Below are 13,225 nucleotides of genomic sequence, written 5' to 3'. Positions count from 1 at the left end.
TTAATTATAAATGGATCAAATTAGGATGGTCCTAATTTGAGGCCAGGGCCAGGGGGATTGAGGCCCATGGGCTGGCACTTGGCAGACCCACATTAATAATATATGTAATTAAATAAATATATTTTTTCTTCATAAAGAAAAAAGAAAAATCATGCTAGCCCACGGGCCGGCTAGTCCAGCACAGGCCCATGGGCTGTGGGCCCGGGCTTGTACCAGGCCCCCTTCCTGCACTTTTCGTGCCACGCTGTCACAGCCCACAGTCGTCATGCTGTGCCAGCCTGGCACGACCCTTTACAGTGCGGGTGGCATGAAAAAAGTGGGCTGCCATTACACCTACCTATTACCGGGAAGCTGACTCCACAAATCATTCATAGTGACCCTATCTAGTGTTTGTCTATTTGTCCATATATCATCTTTTTCCTTTCCTACGAGTGTATGATGTTTTTAACATTTCAATGCACCATATATTGATCTGGTCAGACATAATCCTGTTGCTTATTGAAAACCAAAATAAGAGGCCCCAACTCTAGTTGATTATTCCCTTTTCTCAGTTCATCAGAACATGAGTATTAGCACCGCTACATGATTGCTAAACTTGCAATAACTCCAGTCCTGATGCTAGAAAGTAGTAAAAATTAAAAAGAAATAACACTACAACCAATGGTCCAATTAGTCATTGTTCCAGAGTTTAGGCGTGAAACCCCCAAAAGGTCTTTGATTCATACATGGAAAGTCACAACTAGTAGGTAGATAAAGCACAAATGTATCTCATTATTTCTGTAGACATATCCAATACATCCTGAGTGTTAAATTACAAAATGGTCCTATACATCCTCTGTAACAGGGAGAGTGAAAACCTATTTGCACCATTCTTCAAGATTTTCAACTCACTTCTTTGCCATCAGATCTCTAACGAGCTTCAGAATCTGACTCCGCATCTCAGCCACTGCTGATGGCACAACCTGTTCTTTCAAAGCAGAAAACCACAAGTTCGCCTTGTCTTCAGATCTATCACTCTCATACCAGCTGCATATAACTTTTGCAATTGCTATGACATATAAGCCACAGTCATAACCATTCATTTGTTGCGGTGTAGCAGTGTATTCAACATATCTAACATCAGGCACTGAACCAGAAATACCCATGAACCCAGTTATAGCCCTATAAAGTCTCTTGGCATGTGAGCTGTTGGATCCTGCAACACTATCATGGTGTACAAAAATATTTGCACCCCTCTCATACACAAGCGAGCTCCAGTGAGTCCCACCCTCAGCCCAAGTCACATCTTCATTATTGTTGACAACAAATATTACCAGCTTCTTATCCGGCAGCTGAAGAGGTTCAACAAAATCTTTGAGGCTGTTAAGATCTGGGCAATTTATTGCCCAAAAGGAGATTGATGGCGGAACAAGTAGGATTTCGTGAGACACATAGCAGGAAGCAAGATAGCTGAAATAGAACTCAATGATGCGGTCATTAAGAAAGTGTGGACCACTGAGGATATCTAGATCTGATTTCCTCAGTACAACATCATTGTAGCTCAAGATCTTCTCATCAGCCTTAAATGAAGTCATGTGGTATTCCGCATCTATTCTGAAAAACCTGATCAAATATCATACATTTAACACATAAGAGTTGAATCATACAGACACATTTGCAGATCAAAAGAACATGCCAAATCAGATGAAAATTTAGTTGAACCAGCCACAACATGGCGAATTGGACTATTGGAATATGGAGCAATTGTTGTATTCATATTACAGCATTTTATGAAAAGTCATATTACACACGTGTGTGTGCGTGACTGTGTTCACCTGGATTATTTGGAGGTTAAAGATACAAATACACAAAAGGTTAACATCTAATATGTTTTACACAAATCCTTGCTGCATCTAGTCTTACAGTTGAGATCATCCCAGTTTGGTCAGGACTTGGGCTCCCATCGGAATACCAACTATTTTCAGCTTTCTTTTACCAAATAAAAACTATTTTCAGCTTGTGCTTTGCACATTGAACTACTAAACATGGCATCATTCCAAAACTTGTTCAAAAGATTTTTCTGAGTATTAATTGCAAAGTTGGCTTCTCTATAGACATGTGAGAACGAAACCATTAATTCAAATCTCCTACAGATGTTATAGCACTCCTCAATGATAGGCTTGACATTCCAAGGTGGTTCCCCAAGTCCCTTAAGTGATCTATTATAAGCTTTGAATCTCCTTCTAAAATTATCCGGCAATTCAGGAACTTTGGCCTGATAGTAAAGACTTTCTCAAATCACACATATTTTCAATCATTGAGTTTTCTTTCTCTTTTCGCTTTTCTTTTCTTTTGGGTGAAGAGGGATCAAGGCCACTATACCATAATACCATGTTTATGAACTATTGTCATTTGAGTGTAATGCCATGCATGGAGCAACAGTTAAATATTGTTTACTAGAGTATCTATAAATGTCATTTTTTGTGTTATTGTCAAAGGTCCTCAAAACTATGCAAGCCCGCCAGGCAGCCCCTTCCTAATAGCATACAAGAACCACATGAGCATTTGGAGTAGCTAAGTTAGACATGGTATGGGCTCTGAATCCCCTCCTATTTACGATTAAACATTTCCAATAAACCATGAATGAAATTAAGCAACTTATTGACAAATTCCATAAACCGTCAGGAAGAGGGACTGAGGGGACTAAGAGTTAATAGAATAGTTACCTAGTTCTGTTTGTGGTGCTAATCCACAGCAATGTTTTGAAAATTGGGCTGCACCTGCCAGTTGAACCAGAAATGGATCCCATTCCTATTCAATGATCCACTTTCCAGTTCTATTTTCAATCCAGTTTTCAAAACATTGACCCAAAATTCTTTTTTTTTTTATCAATAACAAGAAACTTTATTAATGATATGAAACTATGTGAAGCTTAAGGTACAAAGGGGGAGGTAAAAAGTCTTAACTCCCCACCAATAGAATACAATGGAAAAAAGTCAAAAGTTAGCCCAAAAAATTGAATCCCTATTCACCCCTTGCTTTGCTAACCCATCAGCAAATGAATTCTAGTATCACCAAAAGTTAGCCAATAGAATACATTGACCCAAAATTCTAGTATCGCCAATTCTGTAAAAGATATACTTCTTTTGTTATTGTCTATACTTTTTTGTGAAGAAATGATTGACCATAGAATTATTGTTTGCTAGCTACAGTAGATCTCCATGCAAACCTAGTTCTTAGCTGACAAGTGACAAATCACTTCCCACCTGACCTTCTTGCAATTTTGTTGTTACTACCAAGTATCAACCACTAGAGGAATCCTGAACTTGACCATACAACCGCACAAGATGCCAACAAACAGTAAGAGTTTTATCTATTGGACAAAAAAAAATTAAGGATAGAGGAAAACGAAAATAAACAAAATTATCATATCTGTTGGACAAAAAAAAGAAACACTGGCTCTTTGGCGCAGGTTTCCTTTTCTTTTTCCCTTTTGGATGTAAGAGAGGTGTAGATGGGATTTAAAACAAAAGTATCATGTACCAAGCATTTGGGTTTTACCAGTAGGATGGACAGGCATCCACCTTTTCAGGAACAAGCTCATCCAATAGTTTCTATTAAAAAACTAATAAAAAAGAATGGAACAGGTATGGGAAGCATAAAGCGTGAGCTTATTCAGTACTAACAGCGAACACGCCAAGAAGAATACCATAGCAAACTCAATGCAGCTGTGCCCATAACAAGTTTCCAAGGAAAGATACCCAAGACACTCTAAAACTGCCAAGGTACTCAGATATGATTAAGTCAAGCAATTTAAATTCGATTTAGAAAATAAACATCCAGAAACATTGATATTACTTGTTTAGAACTTGCCAGTCTTCGCAAAATGCAATGTAAGAATTTAAGTTTTCCATAGCTTTTTATCTCATAAGTTATCATCTAAAAATGGATACATTACCTGAATGTTAAGAAAATTAAAATTGAGGTAATTCCTTGGAGCCCTGGAATGACTTCAGTCCTAAACCTATTAAAGTCAACATAACGGGGCCATTCTAGACATAGAAATTATAGGAATAACTTGAATTGAAACAATTTTATTTTAGGTTTTGTTAGTAAATGGAACACCAGCAGATCATATCTATGTATCTTTAATCTGTAAACGAGGAAGAGTATTTATCGATTCGGATTCTCTTAACCAGTTAACCGGCTGTTGGTTTACTACGCATGTGAGCTTCCACTTTTTTCCTCCGATCCTCGGGATTACAAAGATATCCCAGAAAATTAAAACCAACATTTCTAACATCTAACTAAACAGTTAAAAAACGGGAGCAACAAGGAGCATGAACGATTACAAGGAATAAGTTAATGACAAATAAAATGTAATCTATGAATAAAAAATTACGTTTTCTTTATCTTAATCGACACTCGACAGCATCAAATTTCCTCTTTTATTTAATCCGTGAATCTCAGGCAGAAAAAATAAATAAAAATAATGATCTCTATCTTCACTTCACAACCCTAACCCTATAATCAAACACAGGCGAAATTGAAGAGAAAACTAAACGAGATTATATAGAGGAAAAGATAGAGTGGTCATTACTCACCGGAGCGAAGGCCGAATGACCGAAGGAGTTGGTAGCTTTCCTTCTTATTGCGGAAACCTGGGGAGAGGAGATTAGGAGAACACTTTAATCACTTCACCGGCCTGGGCAAAGTTGGGGCCCACCCTCCTAATACATCCGGACCAGACAGTCGGGTTACCACAGTATCCGAAACCGACAGCAAATTGATTTTTGGGTTAAACCCCATTTTTCAGAAGCATTAACTATGCACATGACGGATTTCTGGGACCGAAACCATCTTAGGTCTTTCATCCCAATGTTTTTAAAACCGAATCGGACAACGAACCAATCAGATCCGGTTCCTGGGTCAAATGGTTTGATTGTTCGAACTGAACAGATGCCTCATTCTAATAAAAAATAAATTAAAAAAATAAAAAACAGCCAGACTGTTGAATAGTTCGATCGCCCAAATCAGTAGTTTGTTGATCAAATCAATAGTTTTTGGAAAATTAACAGTTCTAAGATAAAACGGAACCGGTCACCTAACTGGTTCCTAATTTTTTCTGATCTGACCATTCAGTCTGATCCGGTTTTAAAAACCATGATTCATCCTCAATGCCAATTGTTGTTTAGGGTTGTCAGGGGTCGGGTCTGGTTTGGAACAGATTGTACCAGTTTGGTATTGATTATTATTAACATGATGTTTGACATGTAATGGAGGGTGATTTGGCTGGCCAATCAGTCATAAAACCATACGTGGCATGCTGAAATGTCTAATGACACCTCAGTGCCACGAGAAATACGTATCTAGCTTAAGGAGACCAGTTGAACATTTCGCAATTCCACCTTAGGAGAGAATTGAGGACCTTGAAGGCTGACCCAAGGTTTTTAAAAGCGAATCATACAATGAACTGACCAAGGGTCTGGTTCCCAGGTTGAATGGTCCAATCATTCGAATTGAATGGACGGTTCATTCTAACAAAAAAAATAAAAATAAATAAATAACGGCCAAACAGTTGAACGGTTCTAATGGTTCAACTGCACGAGGTCAGCGATTTGCTGACCAAATCAATAATTTTTGAGGAAATAACGGTTATGGGGTAAAATGGTTACCCGGTCACCTGACTGGTCCCTGTTTTCTGTCCGATCCGGTTTTGAAAACCATGGGCTGACATATAGTCCTTTCACCTAGGCAGCCAACAATCTAAGTAACCAATTGATTTCCGAGGTACTAACCTACCAACCTGACGACCTATATGGCGCATTGACCTTATTCAGAGTAACTTACTTATCGATTCCGAATCAGGCGATAGCATGTCACCCACCTTGCATGGATGATCCCAATCTTCATATGACTCGAAGAGATGAGGATCACCGTCGACGTGGTAAGGATGCCCCCCGAAGATAATGAGCAAATAAGGTCTGACATCCCCAGATATATTGGACATGGAACTTGGACCCCGATGCTTACCCTGGGTCTCATGCTCACTATAAACTCGACTGACTTAAGTATTGGAATGCTTACCCTGGGTCTAAATCTTCAGCATTTAAACTCTTTCTCTCTCTCACACACACACATATCAGTTCATCAGCATCAACACTTATCGTTCGAGCTGTCCTCCAACAAGGATGTAAAGGAAGCAAGCGATTTTGTGCATCATCAATATCGATGTCGATTTTTTTGAAAATCACTGCCACGTTGGAGTCATGTCAGCGCAAGAGGAATTGGCGTTGAAGTTTATGTTTGATCGGTAAATTTTGAAAAATCAACCAAAAAATCGATTTCTTGGAATCGATCATTTTTAGGGATCACCATTTTCCAATGATCCACTGGTTAATTGATTCTGATTTTTTCATGATGACATAGCATTTCAATGCAAAAATATCCGGTCATTGAGATCAATACCAAATAACAAAATTCATTTATTTTTGAAAAAATCACTTGGTTTTAACAAACTTTAAGGAAGAATAACATCGATGCCAAACATCACCTAAATCGGAATAAAATCATAGATTCAGAACGTCACAATTAATAATCAAAACATCCATATGTGGTCCGATTATAATTATTTATAACCAATAGTTATAATTATTTAAATAAATAACATTTTTTTTTGCAATATAAGCTTAATGAAATGATGGTAAAATGATAAATTAGTTATACTAACAAATCAATTGTTTTTAATTCGTTTTATTTTGTATAGTATCAAATTTACACTTTATGAATAAAATGTTACACTTTTACACAAATGGGGCATTCTTTTTTAAGGTTTTGATAGGGGAGAAAGTTGATCAATGGGATTTTTGTTCCTATTGACCAAGAATCTCATGTTCTTTTTTTAGATTTATGTGGGGACTAAGGAAAGTTTATTTTTCTGGGTATCTCCTAAGTGGGTAAATAACTTTTCCACCTAGGGGGAAAGTTTCCAACACTCAAATAGGACAAAAATGCTCTTTTTAATAATGGATTTTTTATGGTTAAAATAATCATTTCCTTATTTACATGATAAATAAAAGAACACGGGTAAATGTACTTACCTGTGTAAGTGTTTATAGGAAAAATTTACCCAGATAACTGAATTTATCTAGGTAAGTAACTTACTGAAAAGTGAACGGGACCAAAATATAATAAAAATTACAAAAGAACTAGGGGACCTTTTATATATTATTAAAATAAAAATAAGTTTGGGTCTGAATTGGTTCACAACAAGTAAGAAAAATGGTGCAAGTTAGGCAAGCTCGGCTGGGTTTAAACTCAACCTAGGCCTAAGCCTATGGTAAAGCCCAAAATGTCCAACCCGGGCCTGCTTAAACTGAAATTAGGTTGGGCTCAACCCTCATCAGAATTCCTAATATGTTTTACACAATTCGGGTTAGTGTCAAGAGTTCGGATTCCTACCTGATTCTACCCACATGACATTGCAACCACACATGGGAAACATCTCATTGCTCTTACATGTTATTATGCATGGGGTGTTCCCAATGCATGGATGTAGTGTTTTTGTGGGTAGGAGATTTAGAGGGGGGGGATTCCCAATTCAGAAGGGGGGGGGTGTTTATAGGGGGCTGGGGATAAATATATTTAGACTGTGTTTGGTTTGAAGGAAAATATAGGGAAAGGAAAGAAAATAGAGGGGAGCCTGTATAAAATTTGTATAGGTTTCTCTACCTTTTTCATCATTTCCCTACATTTTCTTTCAAACCAAATACAGCCAAGGAATCAATAAAACAATTTTGAGGGGAAATTGACTATAAAAGGTCTAAAATTTAATATAAAGTTATATGTATATGTATATACCTACCTATATACATAAGTGGGGAGGGCCTGGGTAGTTAGAACAAAGGCAGGGTTGAGCTCGAACTAGGTTTAAGTTATCTAAGGACTAGACTAGATCGGCCCGAAAAATAAAAAAGTCGAAACTATTGGGCCAAGCCCACTCGAGACTCTAAAATTCAAGTTCAGCTTATATTAATTTATATTTTATATACTGGGTTGGGGCCGCCCAAATTGCACCCCTACTAATACTACTCCTAACATCTAAAACCTACCATAAATAATCCGGACAAAATCACACCAGAACCGATCCATCGACGGCATGCCTTGCTTTTGGTGCTACTGTTCAAGTCGGTAGCACGTGCAGCTCCAAGTTGGTAGCACGTCTAGTCCCTTTGCCAACCAAAAGCCAAATGGCTATGGACCTCTCAAACTCCCATTTGTTCTTTATTTGTACAACATCTCTTCAAGTCTTCGGTTTTTTTTGGTAATAAGTCTTCGGGTTAAAGACTTCCGACTATTTTCTGATAAAACTCTTCGGGTCAAAAGGCTTAGAGTTAATTGTAGTGGAATTTCAGATATATTCCAACTTTTTTTTTTGTTTTTCTGTAGTGGAGGTGGGGCTTCTGGCTCAGGCTTGCTTGGAGCCCGGATCTGCTGCTCTCCTCGCTGTGCAATACGCTACGAAATCAATCAGAAGTGAACACGATACGTGGAACACTGCCCTGTTCATTCGTGATTGCAACGTTGCGCGCGGGAAACAGCAGATTCCGAGTCGCTTGTTGACGGTGGTAGAGAGAATCACCTCAGACGGTAATTATGGCCAAGTAGAGTTATTGACCATATTCTTTCCATGGACTTTTCTATTATTCATTTATTCCTCGCATTTTGTCTTCAAAAAGGACGAGAATTTGCGGTCCTAATGGCAGTTGCAAAGCATAAACTGAAAACGGGGCGTGGGAAATAAAACAGAGGGAGAGAGAGGTCTGTGTGTTCAGATCTGCGGATCTGCACTCCCAGGTAGAGCTTTCGTTGTTCATGGACAATGGATTTTGTCGACAACCTGCCGCCCATGGATTTTCTGCGCTCCGAGAAGATGATATTCGTTCAACTCATAATACCCGTGGAATCAGCTCACCGAGCTGTCTCTTACATCGGCGAACTCGGTCTTCTTCAATTCAAAGATGTAAGGATATAACCAGATCAGACAGGTTTCGTCTATTTGATTGGTGTCTGTCTGTCGTGAAACTTCTTTTGCTTGTCTATGAATTCGTTCCATTAACACAGGAGTTTCCATGATGCATTCCTTTTTTTTTTTTTTGTAATCTTGAACTATGCATGCATAGCGGTTCTGTCTAGTACTCAGTATCTATGGATGGCATTCGTTTGCAATTTTGCTAATTTTGTCTTCACGACTATGAAAATTCGCCATGCTTTTTTCCCCTTTTTAAGAAAACTCGTACGTTTGACTAGTTTTGCTTATTTGAATTGTAATTGTAACTTCCATTAGAATTTCACATTTCTAATATCTGTTTCTGGATCACGTCTGCGGATATACACTGTTTAGAAATTGGCTAATTCTAAATGGCACGTATTGCGTGCTTATGGCAATTTGCTCAGAGATCTGAGAACAAGGTTTTTTTTTTTTTTTTTTTTGCTAGGACTGGAATGAGTATGAACATGCTGGAGGAAATTACAGCGTAGTAGTCAGTAAATTCAGGGAGAAGCATTTCATGAAAACTTAAATAAAGATAATTCAGGAATGATGTACACAAAATCAGATGACGAAGTTTGGAAAAACTAACGTGCATTACATCCCAAACAAATGGGTCATTTTTCATATCAATGGTCATGGCGTCATGCTGTTTTTGAATGATATATATCTAGCAAGATCCTGACTTGTAGAAATAATTGGTATAATATGGTGCTTCTCAAGCTAATGATTGTTGTGGTGAAGCCAAGTGTTGGACTCTGTAATTAATGCAAGAATCAACTACCTAATAAATCAATCCTTTGTTAACCAATCGAGATGCAAACGGTTGCAGAAGCATGCTTTCAAGATTCAGTAGTAACAATTACGAGGTTTGATGCATTTGCTCATTGAAACATATAAAATACTTGTACACTTACTAGTTAAGGGGCAAAGTTAGTAAGGAACAAGCTTTGCAGGGATGATGACAATGATATTGACCTGAAAATATAAGGGGATTTCTCATGTGTCCCTTTTCTACAAGGGCTTGCACTGGGTTTAGTGGAACTAGTTTCTATTTTAGTAAGGTTATTTAGATGAATGCAACTAATCTAGAACTTAGTTTGTCTTAAATGCTTTTAGTTATTTTTTCTTTTGGTTTGGTTTCTAGAAGAAAGAGGTTTGGTTTGAAATCCTTATTTAAGATGGTTTAAGAATTAAGATGCATAAAATTATAGGAACCTGAATTATTCTTTAGCTGTTTTTTTCTAGATGACATGATGCCAGCCATCCACTTTTGAGTTTGAAGTCCAAGAACCATATATTTGAAGCCTTGAACGTTAGGAAGCCACTCTCTCTAACCTGGAACCCATGCATCTTTTTTTTTTTTTTCCATTTTTTAATGGATACCTGAACCCCTCATCTTGTGATTATTATGATTGTGATGTTTGTTTTATGTCAAAACATGAGCTTGATTACATTACATTACCATCTTTCCAGAGGCCTTCCATTCAGTTTTTTGAAATATGGATTTGCTTAGGCTGCTGACATTGATCCTGATTTGTCTTTCTGTGCAAATAGAACAGATTGGCGAAACAGGATATATGTAGCTGACCCCATATAGTTGGGATAAAGCATGGATGATGATGATTTACTTAGGCTGCTCCTTCACTATAAATAGTGCATAAGAAAGTAAAGTATAAGAACCCTGGAATTACTCAGATGTTCAGAGAAGAAAACTAATAGGAGTAGAGAAAACAGTAAGGGTTCATGACTTTTCTTGGCTCTTCCAATGAGAGAAAATTCCTTGACAAGTTCTCTTAATGTAGGCATGGAATCAAGGAAAGAAACTGTGGAAAAAGAAATTGAGTTTCTTCACATGCTTGCATATTGCATAATTGGTAATGATTTTTGGGTGAATGAATTGTGATATTTTTGAGTTTTTGCAAAGTTACTTTGTAGGTTATTAGTCTTAGGAATAGGATTAATCACGTTAAATGGTCAAATTAATTTATTTTTTGATAATAAAAGAGAATTCAATAAAATAAAAGGAGAAAGAAGTACATGTGATTGATGATAAAGTATTACCAAAGAATAAATAGAAATAACTTTAACTGTTCCCCAAAAATTTAAAGAGTTATGTTATAGAGTCATTAGAATTTTGAAATGTTGAAGATGCAACCATGTTGGTATCATTGTTATTAGAATTTTGAGAGTCATTAGCTTATTTTTTAGGATTCAAAACTTTTTTGTTTGTGTTATTTTGGTGTTCTTAGATAGGTTATTGGGTTATCTGTCCGAAGAGGCCAAGATCTTGTAAATCCAATATATTTTGAGAATTTTATGTTCATTTTAGCAATAGGATGTTACTTTGTAACAGAATTTGTGTCTTTCTATTTTCTTCTTGGTCTATCTTGGAATTGTTTTTGGTTTGTTTAGTTGTATTAGGATTTATATTGTGTATTTAGAGTTGTCTTAGGAGTTATTCCATATTTTAGTGTTCCTCTGGCTTATTAATGAGTTCGTCATAGTTTTGAAGCAGTTAGAAAGGTCAGCTGTTCAGTCTAATTTGTAGTCTATGAAGGAGTAAACAGACAACAATTCTATTGGGGGATAGTAGGGGGCAGAAAAAAGAAAGAAAAATTACACATACCCGTCTGTTACAATTTGTAAAAGTTGTAGAACTTCTTGTGATCTTGCCTTCTTTGAACTTTAAACAGTTCTCTCTAGTTCTCAATGTGTTCATCACTTCATCTAGGGCTTCAGACTTTGCTTTTCTATCTATAAAAACTTCATACACCACAACTATTCTACAAGATTAAGCTTCAAGTAGTAATAAAAAGGTTCATCAAAACTTAGTATACAATAATAATGGTATAAAATACATTATGGTATATAAAATCACTTAAAAAAAGAGGACACAAAGGCATATATGCATGGGTCATCTTGTGCCTCAGCCCAGGTGCACGAGGGGAAAACCTTTTGTAACTTCCCTTGCCTAGGTTAAGCGTGGCGCATATATCAAAAAGCACCTTTTAAGATATTGCTTTTTGTGTGATTGAGACAGGACTTGGAGCCTTTATCACCTGGCCAAGAACTGTTCTCAATTAGATAAATCATTTTCTAGCAACTAGTTGCAAATCATTAGTTTGGGTATGCTTTAAGTGTACAACAGTCTATGGTCACCTGCACACATTGTTGGAACCTATGCATGCAAGCTAGTTACTGATTTCAGTTTCAATTTAAAGAAAATATGAATAGCTATTTGGTGCGCAAGTAGTGAAGGAAGGTTAGGATCCATCATATGGATGGCCGAACCATGCTAGATGGCTAGGCGAAATTTCAAAAATTTTCTTTTAACCTTCCGAGAATCGTATTCCCTATTTTAGAAAAATTGCATTTTTCTAGGATCGATCTTGCATTGAAATCGGACCAGATTTGAAACCAAATAAGAAGGAGATGTATACCTGATACGAATTCCACAAATGTAGCTCCCAAGGTGGTAGTTCACGCCCAAATCAGTCCCTAAAACCAGCTTCCACTGAAGATGGCGCAGCTTGAAGTTGAAGCCGGTTCAACAATGCAGTTTTCAGCAAAACTGCAACCCAACTCCTTGGATCGAATTGGGGAGGTGAACACAATTTTTCTCTATATTTTTCCTGCAAAAATCAGAGAAGAACTGATCAAGATCAGTCCCAAATACTGAGATCGAACTAGGGTTTCTTGGGCGGCAAGAGGAGAAGAGAGAAAGCTGAATTGCAGAGAAACAATGAGTAGTTCGATCTCTTATTTTCTTTATCCTTTATGGAGCACCTCTCCTAATCGAATTAGGAGTTTTTATCCAAATCTTTATTTGGATCTGGAATCTATCATTAGAGGGGTCTTATCCTCTTAAGAGAATGGGTTCTCCATATCCATATCCAAACCTAGATTCGCCTATGTCACATGACAACTCAAGCAATCATGTGACGTCTTGATTAATCATATTAATCATGGGCTTTTAGGCCCATTAACTATATGGCTCACGAACCAAGAGTGTTGCTGGCCCATTTAGTTTTGATTTGTATGACGTGGGACCCCAACAATGACCTTACATAAGCCCACATGGGTTCGACCCAACCTTTGTGAAAAGGCCTGGCCGAATTCACTACCAAATGCAGTGAACCCCTGAGTTCATCACTATGGGCTCAAAATGGACCCAACATTTACAGTTAAATGATC

General features: G+C 37.3%; 2 protein-coding genes across 4 annotated transcripts in view; one reads left to right on the top strand and one right to left on the bottom strand.

Annotated features, from left to right (window-relative positions):
* Positions 1–652: 652 nt before the first annotated feature.
* On the bottom strand, positions 653–4,738 carry LOC104594752 (Cysteine proteinases superfamily protein). 2 transcript variants are annotated; one of them, XM_010255214.3, is made up of 2 exons: positions 4,584–4,738; positions 653–1,602 (listed from the first exon to the last, which is right to left on the bottom strand). In XM_010255214.3, the coding sequence occupies exon 2, from the start codon at positions 1,572–1,574 to the stop codon at positions 888–890; it is 687 nt and encodes a 228-aa protein (XP_010253516.1). In that variant the 5' UTR covers positions 1,575–1,602; positions 4,584–4,738; the 3' UTR covers positions 653–887. The 2 variants fall into 2 exon arrangements, with proteins under 2 accessions (XP_010253516.1, XP_088753259.1); XM_088897133.1 differs by lacking the exon at positions 4,584–4,738 and adding an exon at positions 4,382–4,516.
* A 3,978-nt stretch (positions 4,739–8,716) lies between these two features.
* LOC104594751 (V-type proton ATPase subunit a1-like) overlaps positions 8,717–13,225 on the top strand; it is a 76,324-nt gene continuing 71,815 nt past the window's right edge. Inside the window, exon 1 of one of the 2 annotated variants that reach the window (XM_010255213.3) lies at positions 8,717–9,001. In XM_010255213.3, coding sequence (XP_010253515.1) covers positions 8,861–9,001 — 141 coding nt within the window. In that variant the 5' untranslated portion in view covers positions 8,717–8,860. The remainder of the gene's footprint in view (positions 9,002–13,225) is intronic. The other variant, XM_088897476.1, reaches the window with a different exon arrangement.

The sequence above is a fragment of the Nelumbo nucifera genome, chromosome 2, assembly GCF_055504915.1.
Source record: "Nelumbo nucifera cultivar China Antique chromosome 2, China Antique-T2T, whole genome shotgun sequence".
NCBI lineage: Eukaryota > Viridiplantae > Streptophyta > Magnoliopsida > Proteales > Nelumbonaceae > Nelumbo > Nelumbo nucifera.
This window is presented reverse-complemented; position numbering and strand designations above follow the sequence as displayed.

What these genes read in the sequence shown, in the direction of transcription:
- LOC104594752 (XM_010255214.3), bottom strand. Translation starts at nt 1,574, where the DNA reads ATGACTTCATTTAAGGCTGATGAGAAGATCTTGAGCTACAATGATGTT.